Genomic DNA, 19,888 nt, shown 5'->3' with positions numbered 1-19,888 from the left:
AAAATATATAGAAAAAATTAGCCGAGCATGGTGGTGGGTGCCTGTAGTCCCAGCTACTCAGGAGGCTGAGGCAGGAGGATTCAGCCCAAGAATTTGAGGTTGCTGTGAGCTAAGTTGATGCCACGGCACTCCAGCCTGGGCAACAGAGTGAGAGTCTGACTCAAAAAAAACCAAAAACAAAACCATTCACTGGGTACCAACTGTGTGCCAGGCACTGCAGATGTAAGAGTCAATTACTTTTTCTGTCTTTAGAGAGCTCACAGTAGCAGTAGAGAAAGATATAAGTGGAAATAAAAAGGAATAGATTCCATTCAGAGTATCGTTAGGGCACAAAGGAGAAGAGGGGTCATCCTATCTGAGGAGATGAAGAATAGGGTCATCATAGGGGAAGTGACCTTAAGCTAAGTCTGAAAAATTAAGAAGGGAGTCCAAGCTGCTTAAAGCAGAAGAAACACTGAGCAAAGACACAGAAGCATGAAACAACATAGGGACTTTAAGGAACTGCATGCACATAGTTCATGATAGCAGGAACAAAAGGCTCAATGGAGATATAGCAAGAAATGAGGCTAGATAGGAAGACAGGTTCAATGTAAGCACTTTATAAAATACTTATATTTAATTTCCAATTCAATTAAGCAAGCATTTCTTGGGTCACTTATTGTATACAAGGCACTAAGCGTATCATGGAAAATTGATGAGGATGTGTGTGCCAGCACTTTGCAGAGATGACATTCAGCCTGAAGCTTTGCAGTGGCCAAAGGGAAATGCTGACTGCATCAAAGACTTTTGATATGGTCAATTAAAACTCATATAAAGGCAGTGGGATTTTCACAGAAACATACCACATTGTCAAGAGCCTCTTAGATTTTCTCAACTGTGAAAAAGAAAACTGGAAATTTGGAAGCTGTGGAGTCTGGAGAGGGGATCCCCAATCACTGTCCAGCCAGGCGCTGGTGGGAATGGGGAGGGCAGGAATGTGAGCCTCTCCACCCGTACTGCAGCCGTGCACTCATCATCTCACGGAATATAAATGAGTTAGCAGTAAAAGTTTCGGAGTAAATAATTTCCTTTCCCATAAATGCATGAAGATAGAGTATCAGAGTCTTCTTACTGTATTTTTAGGGTACTGGGTGTTTTCAGGATAGGGAGAATTTAGCAGATGGAGGAATTACAGCTTCAAATTTTTAGCTAATATAAAAAATCAGGAAGCTCTGTTCATTCGGGCTATGCACCATGTGCACAGTCAAGAATCAGCAGAAACCCTCTGCATTTACAAACACTTTGTGCTATAAAAAGTAACTTTTAAAAAGCCACCTATATAAATATATATTTAAAGACAAGGTTTTGATACTTTTTTATAAAAACTACAAGAGAAAACAAATACCTGTACAAACCATGTACTTTTAAAATAGCATTTTGTTCTATACAAGCTGTTGTTAATTTAGGGGTAAAGTACTGGTTTGCAAACTCCATCACATTGTACCCAAGTGGATTTTCCTTGTTTGTCTTCACCCCACCCACCCCCAGATTACTGTATTTGATGTAACAGTCAGGCATGTTAGAATGTTGTGTCACACTAACTGGTTCTACTATTCTTGTCTTGTCATTCCGAGTTCCATTAGCTTCTGTACTTGGTGCCTTTGCAGTCTGGTTTCTCTTCCAGCGGCAAAGGGACTGAAGGTGGCGTGTTGCATATCGCTAGCTGTACTGACATCATCTTGGTAAACTGAAAACCAAATGTGGACATTTGTAAAATCAGTGCACTGTTTCTAGAGAGAGATTAAATTCATATTTTAAAATCATTAAGTATTGTTTCAGTGTGATGCTTTAATGAGGGGGAGAGTGAATTATCACTAATTGAGTCCCTAATGTGTACCAGGTATTCTACATAAATTATCTCAAGCTTTGTCAACAATCTGTGAGATAAATCCTATCAATATTATCCATTCCCATTTTATAGATGAGGACGTGGGTGCAGTAATTGCCCAAAGTCACAGTTATTTTTTAGTGCTCCCAAAGGGCAATTTGCACATGTATTCATAGCATTCTCTGCCTAAATTTTCCTTCTCTGCCTCTGTCTGGCTAACTCCTATTCATCCTTGAGTACTCCACTTGGGTAATGCCTCCTCCAAAAAGCCTTGCCTATCCTCTCAGACTGGGTTAGGTAATTCACATCTAGGCTTCCATAAAAATTTTTGCCTACTTGTATCACAGTACTTCTGCCCTGCCACTCACTCCCATGCCATTGGGATTGCTATTACCATGGTCATCCAGTACCTCCTTGGTTATAAAACTTGTAAACACTCAGTCCTTACATTCCTTGACCCAGAAGTGGTGTTTAATGCTGTTGGCCACTCCTTTCTTGGCATACTCTTATTGTGGATTCCCTGATATCATACTCCTGGTTTTTCTCCTAGCTCTCTGGCCACATCTTAGTCTCCTTTGCACACCCCTTAAAATATGGTATTCCATCTCAAATCCATCTACTTTTCTATCACCATTGCCACTACTTGAGTACAGGTCATCATCATCTTGGATTAACACCATCTTAGATTATTTTAACAACTACTTATTCAAATATCATACTTCTAGTCTTTCCATTTTCCAATCCAGCCTACAACATTGCAGACAGTGATCTTTCTAAAGTTCAATGAGTCATGTCACTACCACCTCTTTTCACTTTCCTGTTTAAAGCCCTTCAACTGCTTCCCTGGCATTAAAACTCAATAATTTTGAGTTTGCCCAAACTCTTTTAGATGGCTTGTAAGGTCCTTTGTGATTTAGCTTCTGCCCCTCCTCCAACCTCATCACTTACTAATCTAGGGGTGGGGAACCTGTGGCCTTAAGGCCACATGTGGCCTTCTAGGTCCTTAAGTGCAGCCTTTTAACTGAATCCACATTTTACAGAACAGATGCTTTTATTAACACATTTTTGTTCATCTTTTATATTTTTATTTTTAAAATGAACATATTTCAAATATCAAAGAATAGGTTGGGCACGGTGGCTCACGCCTGTAATCTTAGCACTCTGGGAGGCCGAGACAGGAGGATTGCTTGAGCTCAGGATTTCAAGACCACCCTTCAACTTAACAGAACTTCATGCAGTACTTCAAAAAGAAAGTATAGGTCTTATCAGGAGATTGCCACAAGGCTCTTTTCCAAGAGTAAAATTATAATGTAACTGGTGAATCTGGGCATCTGCAGATGTGCCAAATAACAAAAGTGCTGGCTGGGCGTGGTGGCTCATGCCTGTAATCCTAGCACTCTGGGAGGCTGAGGCAGGAGGATCGCTCAAGGTCAGGAGTTCGAAACAAAAGTGCCAAGAAATTTAAAGGACTGATTCCAATCAGGCTGGAAAGTAAATCCAGATTTTTGGGTATGAGACAACATGGTAGAGTTAGTCTGTGTGCATGCGGTACCTGAATTCAGCATCATTCATGACACTAGGATGTGTCATGGTGGGGGCTACAATGGTGAGCAAGACATATCTTTATAGAGCTTGCAGAGACAGCAACTAAGGAGCATACAAGCAATTACAATGCAGGGATAAGATTGCCAATGTGGGAAGCGCAGAATACTGTAGAAGCACATGGGCTGCTCCTAATCCAGTCTATGAGACCCTAAGGAAGGTCTTCCTGAAGGAAATGTTCCAGAGAGAGGGTCCAGAACTGTGGTTAGAATATATATTAGTACAGGGGTGGGGAACCTGCTCATGTTGGAAGGCCACATTAATTTAGCTGTAATCAAATAAGGCTGCATTCAACAAACTTCAATTAGATATACTTTAAAATGTACATTATTTTGTAAGAATCTACTTAATAATTTCAAACAATGAAACCTATTTGTTAATTTTAAAGTTAACTGACCTTTTAATGACTTTGTTGTGTTTGCTTTCTGTTGGAAAGCATTTGAATATTTGATTACAGCATGGAGGTCTGCAGTTTCAATTGATCCTCTAGATGGGTATCAGTCATTTGTGACCTTAAGGGCGTCTTGATTTGGGTTAGGTAGGAGAATGTAGATTCGCAGCTATAAGTGGCTGAAAAGCAAGAAAGCATTTTTCAGGCACGTTGTCATGGGTATTCTACTACATTTTTCCATATTTCAATTGGATATTTCTTAGCATCAAACAATGACTTTAAAATGTCATCTACTGAGAACTCAATCGATTCCATCTATAGTTCTTTAGGTGCATTGGTGATATCAACTAGGTGAGGCTGAAATGCCAATTTGAGTGTGATGTCATAATTCTTAAAGTTAGTGAATCTTTCATTGTATTCTACAATTAATAGGTCTATAATAGCTGTGTATTCTTCAAATGATTTGCATATATCTTCCTGCTCATCAGTGACTTTTGCTAACTGGAGAAAACATTCATCTGAAATCTCCTTTTGAAGAATTGTTTTTAAAAAAAGATAGTTTTTTTTTCAAAATGCTTGGATTTTTTTTGCCACATATCATATATAGACTTAGTTTTACCTTGCAAAGAAATATTCAAGTCATTTTGATTTGACATATCACACAGAAATGCTACATTCCTATAGAAATCTTTCTTCAATAGTTCACATTGCTGATTCTGTTCTTCATAAAATTTAACTCTCTGTTCTCACAGAGATAAAATTTTGGCTAACACCTGTCCCTGCAATAGCCAATACACTTTAGAAAGATGACAAAGCTGAATACTTCATCCTTCAACTTTAGCGCTACAAAACTGAAGATGCCATATTGCATTTGCTCAAATATAGTTAACTATACTTATAACTTGTTGCAAAGTGTCACTTAAAGCTGTAGCTTTAGCACAGAGATTTTGCTGATGCAAGACACAAAGAAAAGAAATGAGAGCATCTGGATATGTTAAATACTTTTAGAATCTGTGCAATAAATTCTTCATGTTTCTTGTCATGGAAGGTGCACCATCTGTATATACACTCACTAAATTTTCCAAATTCAGTCCAACTTTACAACATTTACTTGCAAGTTGTTGAAGATTTCTATTCCCTGTGTTATGTTCATAAAGGTGCCCGAAATGAATAATTCTTCATAGCAAAGAAAATCTTCTGTTATGACCCGAATGAAATATAAAATCTGCACTGAGTCAGTTGTATCAGTGTTTCTTTGTGATGATTGAAAGAACAAGCACATGTAATAGGGCTCTGCCGGGGAGCTGACATTTATTAGGTGCTTAATACCTTTCTTCCTTTTTTTGTACAATTCCTTGTTACTACCCATATCTGGTGTTTTGTCATAAAAATGCCTAATGATTTTATAGCAGTTTACAGTTTGCAAAGTATTTTCCAACGCATTGTTTCTTATCAACAGCTCTGCCAGGTGTACATTATTATGTTCATTTTAATGATAAGGAAACTGAGGTCTAAAAGGTTGAATCAGTTCACCTACAGACAGTGAATTACTGTTACACAAGGGATTATTTTAACCCAAGTCTCCAGTTATTCCCCCCACCCACTCCATACTCAACTACCAATGATTTTTTAGGGAGAAAAGGACTCAATGTTAAGACCGGGAATGACAACCGAGACTACTGGCCTGATTTACAGAATTGTATACAGTTATAGTCGCCAGGCCCCAAGAATGGCGTCATCTTAGCACAGTCTCTAGAACCATTTCCTGTGGCTGGAATTTAGACGAGCTAAAGCAGGCTCCTATAATTATGATTTTGATTGCCCTGGGCCTACTCAACCGTTAAGTTTTTTTCCACGGCCAATCTTTGTAAAGTGCAGTTAAGTCATGTCACCGCCACCTCTTTCTACACCCCCCCCCCTTAAAAACCCTTCAACTGCTTCAGCCTTCACAGAGGAGTCCCTTGGGCAGTGGTGCTCAACTCTGACTCACCTGGGCGCTTTACATAAAATACCAGTGCCCAGGTCCACCACCGGAGATTTTCATTGGTTCGGGGTGGGGCCCAGGCATCAGTATTCCAAGAGGCGCCTCCGGTGATTCTGCTGTGTAGCCAGGTCCAAGAATCACTGCGGGTAAGTGGGATGACTGCGAGTGGGAAAGCAAACATTCAGTTTAACTTCTCCTCACAGCGCCTATTCCAGAGACCAATGAGGTAGAAAGGAAGAAATAAAAGGTGGAAAGGAATAAAATGGGGCATAAGCTCGGGCCAGTTACTTCCACGGAATTTCTACTGGGGCTTCAGGGAAGGGGTCACTGAGAACTGTTTTCTTAAACAGGAAAGTTTAGTGGAAGCCAGCTTTCGACACACACACCACGGCGTGCTGCGTCCTCCAAGCCCAGAGGCCATCCACCTGCCTTCCGCCTCAGGCTTTGCGAGAACCCCGGCCTAGTTCCCACTTCGACCTGGAGATGGCGGCTATTTGGCCTTCCTCTGCATTGAAGGGACCTAGTTCCCGCCTCGGCGAGAGGGGGCGTGGCAGTCTTGGGCCCACCTCCGGGAGGGGAGGGGAGCGGGGAGGGGCCCCTCCACGGCACGCGACGCCGTTTCCTAACGTCACTTCCGGGCGCCCCCATATACGTCAGTGCTGGGCGCGTACCGTGGCTGTGCGGTTTCTTCTTAAAGTTTGGTCTCAGTTGCCTTCTGAGAACTATGGAAAGTGACTTTTATCTACGTTACTACGTGGGTCACAAGGGCAAGTTCGGCCACGAGTTCCTGGAGTTTGAGTTCCGACCCGACGGTAAGAGCAACGTCCCGCCCCCCCGGGAGCAGGGACTAGGCCTGGGGGCGGGCGAATGGAGAAGCCAGGGGTTCGGAATGGGTGGGGTGCTAAAGGAGGAAGGGACCGAGACCGGTGTATTGCGACCCTGAAAGGAACGCTCCTGTGTCCGCCCCGCTGGGTCTTTCTATCCATGTGCAGAGGCTTCTGTTTAGTGACATTTTGACCAGAGTGCTTCATTCAACAAAGGTTGATTAAACGTCCACTTTGTGCTGGGCTGTGTTCCACCCTCTAGGGATACATCAGCGAAGATAGACAAACTTCCCCTCTTTTGGAACTGTTTTAGTGTTGGGAGCGATATTATAAATAAAAAGATAATTCCCAAGTGATGAGTAGTCAGGAAATGAAATGATAGAATTGTTGGGTGGGCTACTTTTAGAGAGGGTGGCCATTAGAGAGCTCTCTGGAGAAGGGATATTTGTACTGAACTCTGTCTGACAAGAAGGAGCTAGCTTTGTGAAGCACGGGAGGAGCATTCCACGCAGAGGAGGAGCAGCAAGTGTCAAGACCGAAAGGCAGGAATGAGCTAGGCATGTTTCAGGTGGCCAGTGTGGCTGAAGGGTAGTGAGCTCCGGGGAGAATAGTAGGAGATGATGTTGGATAGGCAAGTAGGAGCCTAGTAGGGTAGGTTTTTATAGACCATGATAAAGAGTTTGGAAATGGAATGTTTTAAGCAGAGAGATGTGATTTGTTCTTGATAAAGCATTCTAGCTATTGGGTGCAGAATGTGTAAGAGTGGAAACAGGGCTACAGATTAGAAGATGGTTAAAGTTATCAAGACAAAAGGAATGTTGGTTGGGACTAGAGAAATAGTAGAATTGGAGAGAAGGATTTAGGATACTGTCGGAGGCAAAATCAGTTGGACTTTGCTCATTAATAGGATTTGGGGAGGGGGCACTGTGTGTTAGGATGTGAAGTCTGTGGGGGAGGGGGGAGAATTCTCAGTTATTAGGATATCCAAAAGAAAAAGTTCATTTATTTTCTTGTGAAAGAAAGAGGGAGATAGAGAGTGTGTGGCCATGACACAGGGAGGGAGGAAAGAAATGTCAGGCACCGAGGAAAGTTGCTTAGTCCTTTTAAGAGGTAAAAATGGCATTTTTCTTTGCTTCAGGGTACTGATAACAAAAGCGGCTGTGAAGCTGCTGTGTTGGCTTTTGCTTTTTCTCACATAACAGATTGATAGTAGAAATTAGTTTCTTCTTCTTGATAGAAGAAGGCATCTGATACTGTCTCTTCTTGAGGAACCAGGGGAAGTTCATGCTCCAACTGTCTGCTCAGGAACTTTTTTCAAGGCTGAGAAAGAGTTAACAAGTTAGGCCACACGTGTTTTAATTAAACAAAAGGTAGTTGTGTTGTGGGTTTATTTTTCTTTCCGTTTGATAATTTATTTTCTTCTGTTAGATAGGTTATTTTATTAGTAAGACCACCTTTCACTATGGGGGAGGAAAGAAGAATCAAGGATGACAGAAAACATCCTCTAAATGAAGGCATAAAGATAAATATGATAAACTCTGACTGCAAGGGAGATAGATTTGTAAACAGTGACAGTATGTTGAGTATTGTAGTAGAAAGAAACAGAGGGGTCTCTGGGAACAGAGAGGAGGCACCTAACCTAGCTTCAGGATCAGAGAAGATTTCCTACATAAAATGACGTGACGCTGGGATGGGATGTGTAGGAGTTGGTTAGGAGTCCAAGAAGAGTCAAGACGGTATTTTGGACAGCATTAACAGCAAAGAGCTGAAAACCAAAATGTACATGTCATGTTTCAGGCAGAAACCAAGTCGTTTAATTGACTCCAGCAGTGTGATAGCAGAATATTGCAAGAGTGAGGCCGGAAAGGCAGCTGGGCTCAGATTATTAGCTATATGTCATTTTGAGGAGTTTGGAAGGCAGTGGGAAGCCATTAACAGTATCAAAGTATGCAGGGGTCCTCAAACTTTTTAAACAGGGGCCAGTTCACTGTCCCTCAGACCATTGGAGAGTGTGCACTATAGGCCCAGGACAAGTCGGCTGCTAAGCAGGACAGGCAGTGGCAGCAAAAACACCCGAAGGGCCAAGGGCCGGATAAATGTGCTAGGCAGCCCGTATGTGGCCCACAGGCTGTAGTTTGAGGACACCTATATTAGAGTAACCTAGTGAGATAGGTATGTTACTTAAAACCTTGTTCACTGTATGAGGAGTGTACTGAAAGGGAAGAGACTTGAGGCAGAGAAACAGTGCAGAACCTGTATGATAAGCCTTGACTGTTGAAGTTAATTAATTTGGTGTGTTTTCTAGTCTACAGGGGGAAAAGAAATCATGTCTTCTATTTCCTTTTTTCTTCTCCTTTGTCCCCACCATATATTCAAATTAGCCTGTTGGATGCACACATGCACAAAAAGAGCCCTGTGTACCAAATGTGCTCAGTGATAAAAGCACAACTTTTCCATCACAGTAATAGAACAGAGTGTTAACACAGTCACACGATAATATAAAACAATAGGATGCTTTTGTTTTCAAAAGCCTATTGTTTTCAAAATGCCTTTACAACTCATTTGAGCCTCAGGAGGTCCTGTGTGCAGGTAAGTTATTAATTACTATCCCTATTTTTAGCCCAGGACATTATCCTGCAAAAATGTGATTGGCAGGATGTGAGTCACAAAAGAGCCTGCCTGTGTTCTTTTACCACTCCGAGCGGCCTTTAGCAAGAACTGTAGTTCAGTGTCAGCTGTATAGTTAGCTGTGAGGCTGTTTAATAGCTTGAAGTGAAAAACTGAAAGACTAGTATTGTTGAAACACCAAAGGTACAAATAGTAAATCTGTTAGTCACTTTGAAGAGCAAGTTAGGATATATTTTAGGCAACAGCTGATAGTCTTGGTAGGACAGTGATGCTTTATTCATATGTTTTTATTATACATTTGTTTTTTTCCTTCACAGGGAAATTGAGATATGCCAACAACAGCAATTACAAAAATGATGTCATGATCAGAAAAGAGGTATGAGCCTTCGTTCAATAGAGTTCAGCCTTTTGTTTTGCATTGTTTTTGTTCTTTCTGGGAGTAGTATTGAAAGTTATAAAATAGGAAAGTATATATATGTCTGTGGATAGCTTCTAGATTATTTCTCAAATCTTTTAGTTTGTATTTTCTTTTACATTGCTGAATCAATTACTGGTAACCATTCAAAGTCTGGCATACCTTGGTTTGAACCCTGAATCTCCTGTTTACTAACCATATGACCTTGGGCAAGTCCCCTGTCTGAACTTGATAAGTTTTCTGTTTCTTCATCTGCAAAAACAAGGATAATAAAACCTACTCTGACCCCCACTCCCAAGTGCTATCATAGAATTAAATATGTTATACTTAATGTGCTTGGTGTATTCCCTGGCATGAAACACTCAATGGGGAGAGCTGTTTAATTTGCATCTAAATGGGGAAAGGAAGCATAGGAAAGCAGTTAACATCACTGAATGCATGTTAGATGTCAGGCATGGCACTAGGTATTTTACATATATGATCTTATTTAACCTTGATTATTAGCCCATGTGTGTGTGGAGGGGTATTATATCTCCTTTACAAATAAGAAGATGAAGGCCCAGATATTAACTATGGGACTTGTTTCAAGTCACCTCTGCTGGTAAGCATTACAGTGGAAATTCAAACCCATGCCTACCTCCCTAAAGTCCATGTGCTCCATGCTGCTGTGATTTCTGCCACACACTTAAGGCTTTATCAAAGCTACTCTTTCCTTTTAACCACTTCATCACATTCGAACATGTCTTAACGGCCAATATATTTTCATATTATTATATTCAATTAGCTGTTGATTTCATACTTATCCATACATTGTCAGCGTCCTCACAGCTAGTATGCAAAATGTATTGTAAAAGACATATCTCTGCTCCTCAGAAGCATGTTATCTAGCTGAGAATAACCAGCACCATTTTGTGCTGCTATAATGAAATACCTGTGACTGGGTAATTTATAAGGAATAGAATTTTCTCACAGTTTTGGAGGCTGGGAAGTCCAAGATCAAGGTACTGGTAGGTTTGATTTCTGGTAAGGGCTCAGTCTCTGCTTCCAAGATGGTGCCTTGATACTGCATACTCCAGAGGGGAGAAATGCTGTGTCCATAGAAGGCAAAAGAACAAAAAGGGGCCAGCTTGTTCCCTTGAGCTTTTTTATAAGGCACTAATCCTATCCATGAGGGCTCTAATTACCTCCTAAAGGCCTTACTTCTTAATACTGTTGAACTGGGGATTAGATTTCAACGTGAGTGTTGAAGGGGACATAAACGTTCAAACCATAGCAGGGCACATTCACAGATCTGTTTGGGCTTCAGGTGTGAGTTGGGTATGTGAACAGGGAGAAGTTCCATGTGACCAGGCTGTACCAGGAGGTAGTAACAACTAGATGGGTGACTGGGTTGTAGTTATTGGGTACTTCTGACTCTGTCCCTCTCCTTTAGCATGCTGAGGTCAGGTGTGAATGTCTTCTCACTTAAGAAGGTGCCAGAAGTAAGTCTGTAGGAGCAGTTGTTTTTTATCTTCCATTACTTTCTGAGTCAGAGCACTGCTTCAGGATACAACTTAAATTTTGTTTTTAACTTGCTTTCAGGCCTATGTACATAAAAGCGTGATGGAGGAACTGAAGAGAATAATTGATGACAGTGAAATTACCAAAGAAGATGATGCTTTGTGGCCTCCACCTGACCGAGTGGGCCGGCAGGTGAGTGTTTTATTGATCATCCTGTAGTGCAGAAATTTTACAAATAAAATAAGGTTTACTGCTCTGCATATGACAGTGAATCCACTTTTGTGTGTGTGTTATTGAGCCCTGCACAAAGCAGATTACCAGCACCTTGGTCTAAGGGGGTGGAGAACCTGCGGCCTTCTGATTTCAAGATTGTTCCTTTTTAAGCACCAGAAGAGGCAGGAAAAGCTCCATCTTTCTCTGCTGCACCCCTTTTAAAAAAGGATTTGTTCTGTAAAATTTGGATTCAGTCAAAGGGCTGCACTTAAGGACCTAGAAGGCCACATGAAGCCTTAAGGCTGCAGGTTCCCCACCCTGAGTGATACTACTGGCCAGTATCACTAGAGCCCACCCTGAATTTCTTCTTATGACAACCCCCTTTCTCAAACCTGCTGCCTACCTCACTTACTGAGTAACCGCTACAGACAAAGCATTGTGGGGATACAACGATATAACAAAGTTATTTCAACAATCTAATAGAAGGAAAATCATACAAGTAACTAAGTGTATTATGTAAATTCATGGCTTATATATTTATTCTAACGACCATTTTGTTAATTAAAAAAATAAAAGCCACTGTCAAGTTTGATTGAATTATCAGCTGTCCACTGTGACTGTTGCAACCCTAATCCAGACTTCTGATTGATTTCCTGTTTCTCCTCTTGTCCCATACCATCCATTTTTCCATCCTGAAGCCAGTGTGATCTTTAAAAATGTATACTTGTTTGTGTATTCCACTGATTTAAATGGTCTAGGGGCTTCCCACTACACTTAAAATCCTAATTCCCACCTTCTGTCATTCTCACAATCTTTCAGTGTTCAAACCTTATTAGCCTCATTTCTAATGAGGTGGGTCTGTCTTTAAGGCCTTTGAACTTGCCACATTCTGCCTAGAATAGTCTTCCTTTAACTCTATACAAAACTATCTTTATTATTAAGGTCTTCAAAAGTTACTTTCTCAGTGATATCTTGCCTGTCCATCCAATTTAAGCCTCTCCCCATCATTTTAAAAAATAAGCTCTGTTTTAGTCTTAGTGACATTTATTGTCTAAAACTGTCTTATTTGCTTTTCCTTACTTAACCTGTCTCCCTTCATCCCTTGCCACAATAGACATACACACAAATGCAAGCTCATTCAGTACAAGGATTTTACCAATTTTTTTCACTGCTGTCTCTCTAGCCAGTGTATGGTAAAAGCTCAGTAATAATTATATTTATTAATTAAAATGAAAACCCATATAAGCTCATACGTAATTAACCTCAAAATGATAGGCCAACTCTTTAAAAAGTATTTTATTTTATTTTATTTTATTTTATTTTATTTTATTTTATTTTATTTTATTTTATTTTATTTATTTATTTATTTTTGAGACAGAGTCTCGCTTTGTTGCCCAGGCTTCTAGCTCACAGCAACCTCAAACTCCTGGGCTCAAGCAATCCTTCTGCCTCACCCTCCCAAGTAGCTGGGACTACAGGCATGTGCCACCATGCCCGGCTAATTTTTTCTATATATATTAGTTGGCCAATTAATTTCTTTCTATTTATAGTAGAGACAAGGTCTCGCTCTTGCTTAGGCTGGTTTCGAACTCCTGACCTCAAGCAGTCTGCCCGCCTCAGCCTCCCAGAGTGCTAGGATTACAGGTGTGAGCCACCGCGCCCGGCCTTAAAAAGTTTTTTTTAAAAATCACACCCTTACTGCTTGTTAAAGTTAACTTTTTAATTTATGTCCAGAGGATAGCAATAATACGAAATATATGTATTTTGCTTTATCACTTGTAAAATTTTCAGCTCTGTTAACTCAGTCATCACAACAAGTCTATGAAGAGGGCAAGGCATATTCCTTCAGATCAGCAATAACCTATCAGATAGTGTCATTAAAAACAATCCCATCCATAACTGCAACAAAAGTTATAAAGAACTTGGGAGTATTTTTAACAAGAAATACAAAACTTATGGAAATACAAAACTTTATAGAAGGGCTAAAATATGTATTGTTTTTACATATGGGAAGATTCAGTATTATAAAGATGTGGATTTTCAACAAAGTAATATGTAAATTCACTCTAATTCAAATTTTAAAATCATAGTGGGGTTTTTTCCTAGAACCTAACAGAATGAGCATTAAATTCATGGAAGATCAAAAGTGCAAGAGTAGCCAAGGTAACACTGAAGATTTCTTATAAAACTATAGTCATTTTGAAGTGTGATATTCCCTCAGGAATTAACAAGTAAACCAGTGGAACAAAATAGCCTAGAAACAAACTCATGAATATATGGAAATGTAGAACAGCATATTATAAGGTGGACTTTCAAGTTAATTGGAAAAGGATGAATTGTTTAACAAATTATATCAGGATGATTGGCAGTAAATTTATAGAATATTTTAAATTAGACTATGGAAATAAAGCAAAATTTTAAAACATAGAAGAAAATATAGACTATCTTTTATTATTTCTAGGTAAAGAAAGAGTTTTTAAAACTCCAAGGAAGGCAGGGTGCAGTGGCTCACGCCTGTAATCCTAACACTCTGGGAGGCCAAGGCCGGCAGATTGCTCAAGGTCAGGAGTTCTAAACCAGCCTGAGCAAGAAGGAGACCCCATCTCTACTAAAAATAGAAACAAATTAATTGGCCAACTAAAAATATATAGAAAAAATTAGCCGGGCATGGTGGTGCATGCCTGTAGTCCCAGCTACTCGGGAGGCTGAGGCAGGAGGATCACCTGAGCCCAGGAGTTTGAGGTTGCTGTGAGCTAGGCTGACGCCATGGCACTCTAGCCGGGGCAACAGAGTAAGACTCTGTCTCAAAAAAAACAAAAAACTCCAAGGGAAAAGACTGGTAAATTTTACTTCTTTAAATCTAAAACTTCTGTTTGATAAAAGACAGCAAGATAAAATTGAAAGATAAGCCACAGACTGGAAGAAGATATCTGCAAAACATAACTGGCAAAGGGTTTCTATCCAGAATATATAAAGAACTGCAAATTAATAAAAAGACAACCTAGTGGTAGAATGGGCAAATAGATAATTTACAGAATTAAACAAGTGGCCAGTAAACATGAAAATAATAAAAGGAAAATTAGGACAATAATGAGATAACATTTTGAACCCATTAGAATAAAAACAAAACCCACCATGTTTTTAAAAGGATATGAGAAAAAGGGGGTTCTTATGTTACTGGTGGGAATAAAATTAGTACAACCATTCTAAGGAGCAATTTGGTGGTCTGTGGCACAGTTGAAAATACTTATCCTACTTCTAGGAATTTTCCTGGAGACATTTTCACATATGTATGAAAAAGTGCATAGAAGACTATTCTTGCCACACTGTTTATAGTAAAAAAATTGGGGGCCAGGCACAGAGTGGCTCACACCTGTAATCCTAGCATTCAAGGAGGCCCAGGTGGTGGTGCATGCCCATAGTCCCAGCTACTTGGGAGGCTGAGGCAGGAGGATTTTGATTTAAGCCCAGGAGTTTGAGGTTGCAGTGAGCTATGATCATGCCACTACATTCTAGCTTAGGCAATGGAGTGAGGCTCTAGCTCAAAAAAGAAAAAAAAGTAGAACTTCAGTCTTATTAAGTAGGGAAATGGAATAATCTAAAGCATTTAAAACTAGTGAACTAGATCTACATAACTCAACATGGATAAATCTCATAAACAATGTTGAATTAAAAAGCAAAAATAGGCCGGGCGCTGTGGCTCACGCCTGTAATCCTAGCTCTTGGGAGGCCGAGGCGGGCGGATTGCTCAAGGTCAGGAGTTCGAAACCAGCCTGAGCAAGAGCGAGACCCCGTCTCTACTATAAATAGAAAGAAATTAATTGGCCAACTGATATATATATATAAAATTAGCCGGGCATGGTGGCGCATGCCTGTAGTCCCAGCTACCCGGGAGGCTGAGGCAGAAGGATCACTCGAGCCCAGGAGTTTGAGGTTGCTGTGAGCTAGGCTGACGCCACGGCACTCACTCTAGCCTGGGCAACAAAGCGAGACTCTGTCTCAAAAAAAAAAAAAAAAAAAAAAAAAAAAAAAAAAAAAAAGCAAAAATATACTTATAGTATGACCATTTATGTAAAATTTTTAAAACATACTGCCAAATCTAAAAATATGAGTGGAACGAATACACCTCAACTTCAGGGAATGCAGAAAAAAGAACAGAATGGGAAGTGGACATAAACTTTGTAATGTTTTATTTTTTTAAAAAAAAAAATCTGACACAAGTATGACAAAATATTAACATTTTTCAAATCTAGGTATTGGGAACATTGGTTTCAGTTTTTTCTATTTTCTGTTTGATTATAAATGAAAAAGAAATAGAGAAAAAGAAGAAAAAATAAGCACAGTTCACTAGAATCTAAGTTCCACAGGGCAGAGATCTTTCTTTGGTTTTGTTTGGTTTTACTGCTCTGTCACAAGTACTGAGAATAATACCTGGCACACGGTAGCCACCCCCATAGATATTTTTTGAAGGTTTATAGTACTCATGTCACTACTTAGAAATTGAGACCCAAGGTCACACAGCTAGGAAGTGACAAAGCTGAGATCCCAAGGTCTGGAACACTTTCCTTGTTTCATGTTGCCCAGAAAGATTAGATCCTTTTGTGGTTTTAAAACACAGATCTAGGCCAGGCACAGTGGCTCACAACTGTAATCCTAGCACTCTGGGAGGCTGAGGCAGGAATATCACTCAAGCTCAGGAGCTCAAGACCAGCCTGAGTGAGAGCAAGACCCCTTTTCTGCTAAAAATGGAAAAAATTAGCTAGGCATGGTGGCACGTGGCTGTTGTCCCCAGCTACTTGGATGGCTGAGGGGTAGGATTGCTTGAGCCCAGAAGTTTGAGGTTGCACTGAGCTGTGATGATGCCACTGCACCCTAGCCGGGGTGACAAAGCAAGACTCTATCTCCAAAAACAACAACAAAACACATTTATCCATGTTACACCACATTGTTAACAATGAAACCTTCTATACAAAATTGTATGTAATTTCTTCCAAATCTCAGAAATGGTAGAGCCTTGAGAATACAGCTTCCTCTAAGAGTATGAGCTTCTCAGGGGCTAAACCAGTATTTATCTGTTTCTAGTGCCTAACACAGTTTAGGGCTTAGAGTGAACTGTCCTTGTTTTTGTGTTCATCTGTAGTCTTGTTTGTGATTTGGCAAATGATAAACCCTTCTCCTGTGTGCTTGAAGAATAATCCAGTTCTACTCAACTTAGATTTTTTAAATGTTTCTAGGAGCTTGAAATCGTCATTGGAGATGAACACATTTCTTTCACAACATCAAAAATTGGTTCCCTTATTGATGTCAATCAATCCAAGTAAGTGTACGTGATCCTTATATCCAGTTGTGTCTGTTTTGGAGCAGATTAAGAAGTTCTTAACCAAATGGGAACCATTTGGGAAGATCTGGTGCAAGTGCAAGACAGAGGTGGCAGCTTTGTCCTCCTTATTTGGGAGGGACTCCAAATATTTTTGAAGGCTTGCTCCTACTACTTTTGGTATTTCATTCAATCATTGCTACTAAGAGCTTCTTGGTGACACACACACATACAGATTAATGTGCATAGGAGCAGCCAGAACAGAAAATGAAATATGCCAAAATAAGCACTCAGGATAAACTGTAGAGTCTTCTCAGTCTGAGTAGCCTTTTCAGTGTTGACCGTTCAGACTGGCCGTTCAGACCGTTCACATCTTAAATTTGACTTTGGTAAAACTTGACATTTTTTAGGATCTAAGTATTAAAATTCATGCTGTCACTGGGGCAAATTATAAAGTTGAGACATGAATCTATGTCTCAAATTTAAGATGTGACCGTTCACATCTTAAATTTGACTTTGGTAAAACTTGACATTTTTTAGGATCTAAGTATTAAAATTCATGCTGTCACTGGGGCAAATTATAAAGTTGAGACATGAATCTATATGCTACAACGGATCCTTAGTATTTGGCAACCTCGGCCAGGCGTGGTGGCTCACGCCTATAATCCTAGCACTCTGGGAGGCCGAGGCGAGCAGATTGCTCAAGATCAGGAGTTCAAAACCAGCCTGAGCAAGAGTGAGACCCTGTCTCTACTATAAATAGAAATTAATTAGCCAACTAATATATATAGAAAAAATAAGCTGGGCATGGCGGTGCATGCCTGTAGTCCCAGCTACTTGGGAGGCTAAGGGAGCAGGATTGCTTGAGCCCAGGAGTTTGAGGTTGCTGTGAGCTAAGCTGATGCCACAGCACTCACTCTAGCCTGGGCAATAAAGTGAGACTCTGTCTCAAAAAAAAAAAAGAATTTGGCAATCTCTTTGGTTCTTGTGTTTTGAGGATTTGGCATTAGATAAGACTGACTTCTAGTCAATGTTGGGCATAATTGTCTTCCTTTGGACAGCCTCCTTGTTCTTAGCCGGTGATGCCACAGTCATCTTCAACCTCTTGGTCTTGCTTAGTACTGCTACTTTTTTAAAAAGTTTTCCTATTCTGAAAGTAATACATGCTCATTGTAGAAAATACAGGAAATGTATAAAAGTAGAAAGGGAAAATTATCCATAATCTTATCAGTTGGACAACCATTATTAATATCTTGAAGTATTTTTTAGTCTTTTCTCTGTACATTAAAACTTAAAAAGCACAAAAAATATAGTTGAGATCAACAATCTTATTTTAATCATTTTTTTTCACTTAATACTATGTAAGCATTTCCCCATTTAAAAAACTCAGCATATTTAAATGATCTCATAATATTCCCTTTAAATAGCCTTTTCTTTCTTTATGGACACTTAATTGTTCTGAGTTCAAGGAACATCTTGGTAGATGAATAAGTAGGGTTATCAAATGATATTTTTTGCCATTTTTTCTCAGCTTTTTAAACATTTTTTTCTTCTTGTATTTTAGGGATCCAGAAGGCTTACGAGTATTTTATTATCTTGTCCAGGACCTGAAGTGTTTGGTCTTCAGTCTTATTGGATTACACTTCAAGATTAAACCAATCTAGGTTGAATATTGGTATGGACATGAGGGGGTTGGGAGTAGTTTTTAATTACCTTTACCAGGAAATTTTTGTGTATATCAGGGCAATATTTTTATAAGCTATAAATGATTGTCTTTAATAAATACATGATAAAATCCAATTTTTATTATTTTATAAAGACCTGAACATGTGAACTCATTTCAGTTACTTTGTATAATAAAATACTAACATCTTATGTGAAGTATTGCCCCAAAATGAAATCTAAGCAACTTTCTAGATATAACTGCCATTTTACAGGAAATAAAAGAATATAGAAACATGCTAAGAAAAATACAAATGGAATCAATCAGCATTTCAGAATCAATCAGAATTTCCAGAGGAAATTCCAGATCCAATGTCCTGGTTTCTTCAATACATTACAAGAGAAACAGATGGAGGTGGATGTACAAAGAAGATTTAAGAGACATATTAATCAATATGATGTTTGCACCCTATTTGGATCATGATTCAAAAACGTAAAATCAATACCATCAAGGAAGTTTAAACACTATTTGATGATTCTAATGAAGCATTGTTAATTTTAAGTGTGAAATATTGTGGCTGGGGTTTTTTAAATCCCCTTTCATAAATACATCTATAGTTCAGTAGTGTGTGTGTGGGAATGCTTTGGTTTAGTACATTACAAGGGATAAAATGCCTGGTCTTAGAAAAGTTTTCCATTAATCCATTTTATAATCAGAATAACAATAGCCAGTAAGGTCTGAAACCAAGTTGGTACAGATTGTGTGTAAATTTGTTCAGCAAGTAGATCTATAGGAACTTTTTCTTTCTGCTAAACTGTACGGCTTCTTTAGGCAAATTGCTGATTGAACAGATTGCACTTGCTGAAAGGAACTAGATTTGATAAGCCTCATTTGATTGAAGGGAATTGATTAGCAACTCACACCTGTAAAGACTGGCCAGATTGGGACAAGGTACCAAGTATTCTGACTCCTGGACCAGTGCTGTTTCCACTACACTCTGCCTCCTTCAGAGACTATGGAACAAGTTAGGGGCAGCGCTGAGATGTTAGGTTTCCTGAATCCAGTGCACCTCCTGCTATAAGGGTACTTGGGGCAATGAGGCAAAAAAAAAACCCTTCATCCATCTGGTCTTTAAGTACTCAAAACAAAACAAAACTCCAAATAATAAATGACAAGACCTCAGAAGATTGTGAGTCTTGGATTGTGAGTCTTGGATGTGGATGTCCACAGCTCTTGCATGGTCTCAGATGTACCTGGACAAAAGGCCAGGTAAAACAAGGTTCAGTAATCGTATGATAGAAGGGTAAGCAGGTGGGAGCCCAAAAATAGCCAGCTGAAGGGGAGCATTTAGTCACAGGGACCACGATGAGGACGCGGCCACTTGACAACTTGAAGAGTGGCCTACAAACCCGGTCTCGAAACCAGGTGAAACAGGAAGGGACCGTTTAGAGAAGAAAGGCAGCATCTCCAAATCAGCGAGGCTA

The 19,888-nt window shown here is 39.7% G+C and overlaps 1 protein-coding gene and 1 long non-coding RNA gene across 3 annotated transcripts; one reads left to right on the top strand and one right to left on the bottom strand.

Annotated features, from left to right (window-relative positions):
- Window positions 1-1,639: 1,639 nt before the first annotated feature.
- LOC109731167 (uncharacterized) lies at window positions 1,640-6,486 on the bottom strand. The gene is made up of 4 exons (XR_012915385.1): window positions 6,229-6,486; window positions 5,851-6,003; window positions 3,867-4,039; window positions 1,640-1,726 (listed from the first exon to the last, which is right to left on the bottom strand). It is a non-coding gene; the product is annotated as an uncharacterized LOC109731167 (long non-coding RNA).
- On the top strand, window positions 6,478-18,575 carry MAGOH (mago homolog, exon junction complex subunit). 2 transcript variants are annotated; one of them, XM_012776287.3, is made up of 5 exons: window positions 6,478-6,656; window positions 9,614-9,672; window positions 11,293-11,403; window positions 16,659-16,741; window positions 18,306-18,575. In XM_012776287.3, the coding sequence occupies exons 1-5, from the start codon at window positions 6,569-6,571 to the stop codon at window positions 18,403-18,405; spliced, it is 441 nt and encodes a 146-aa protein (XP_012631741.1). In that variant the 5' UTR covers window positions 6,478-6,568; the 3' UTR covers window positions 18,406-18,575. The 2 variants fall into 2 exon arrangements, with proteins under 2 accessions (XP_012631741.1, XP_075854680.1); XM_075998565.1 differs by having other exon boundaries at window positions 16,659-16,747.
- The last annotated feature ends 1,313 nt before the right edge of the window (window positions 18,576-19,888 follow it).

The sequence above is a fragment of the Microcebus murinus genome, chromosome 2, assembly GCF_040939455.1.
Source record: "Microcebus murinus isolate Inina chromosome 2, M.murinus_Inina_mat1.0, whole genome shotgun sequence".
Lineage (NCBI taxonomy): Eukaryota > Metazoa > Chordata > Mammalia > Primates > Cheirogaleidae > Microcebus > Microcebus murinus.
This window is presented reverse-complemented; position numbering and strand designations above follow the sequence as displayed.

Coding starts and splice junctions, on each gene's coding strand:
- MAGOH (XM_012776287.3), top strand. CDS start 6,569: ATGGAAAGTGACTTTTATCTACGTTACTACGTGGGTCACAAGGGCAAG. Junction 6,657..9,613: donor GTTTGAGTTCCGACCCGACG/GTAAGAGCAACG, acceptor TTTCCTTCACAG/GGAAATTGAGATATGCCAAC. Junction 16,742..18,305: donor ATTGATGTCAATCAATCCAA/GTAAGTGTACGT, acceptor CTTGTATTTTAG/GGATCCAGAAGGCTTACGAG.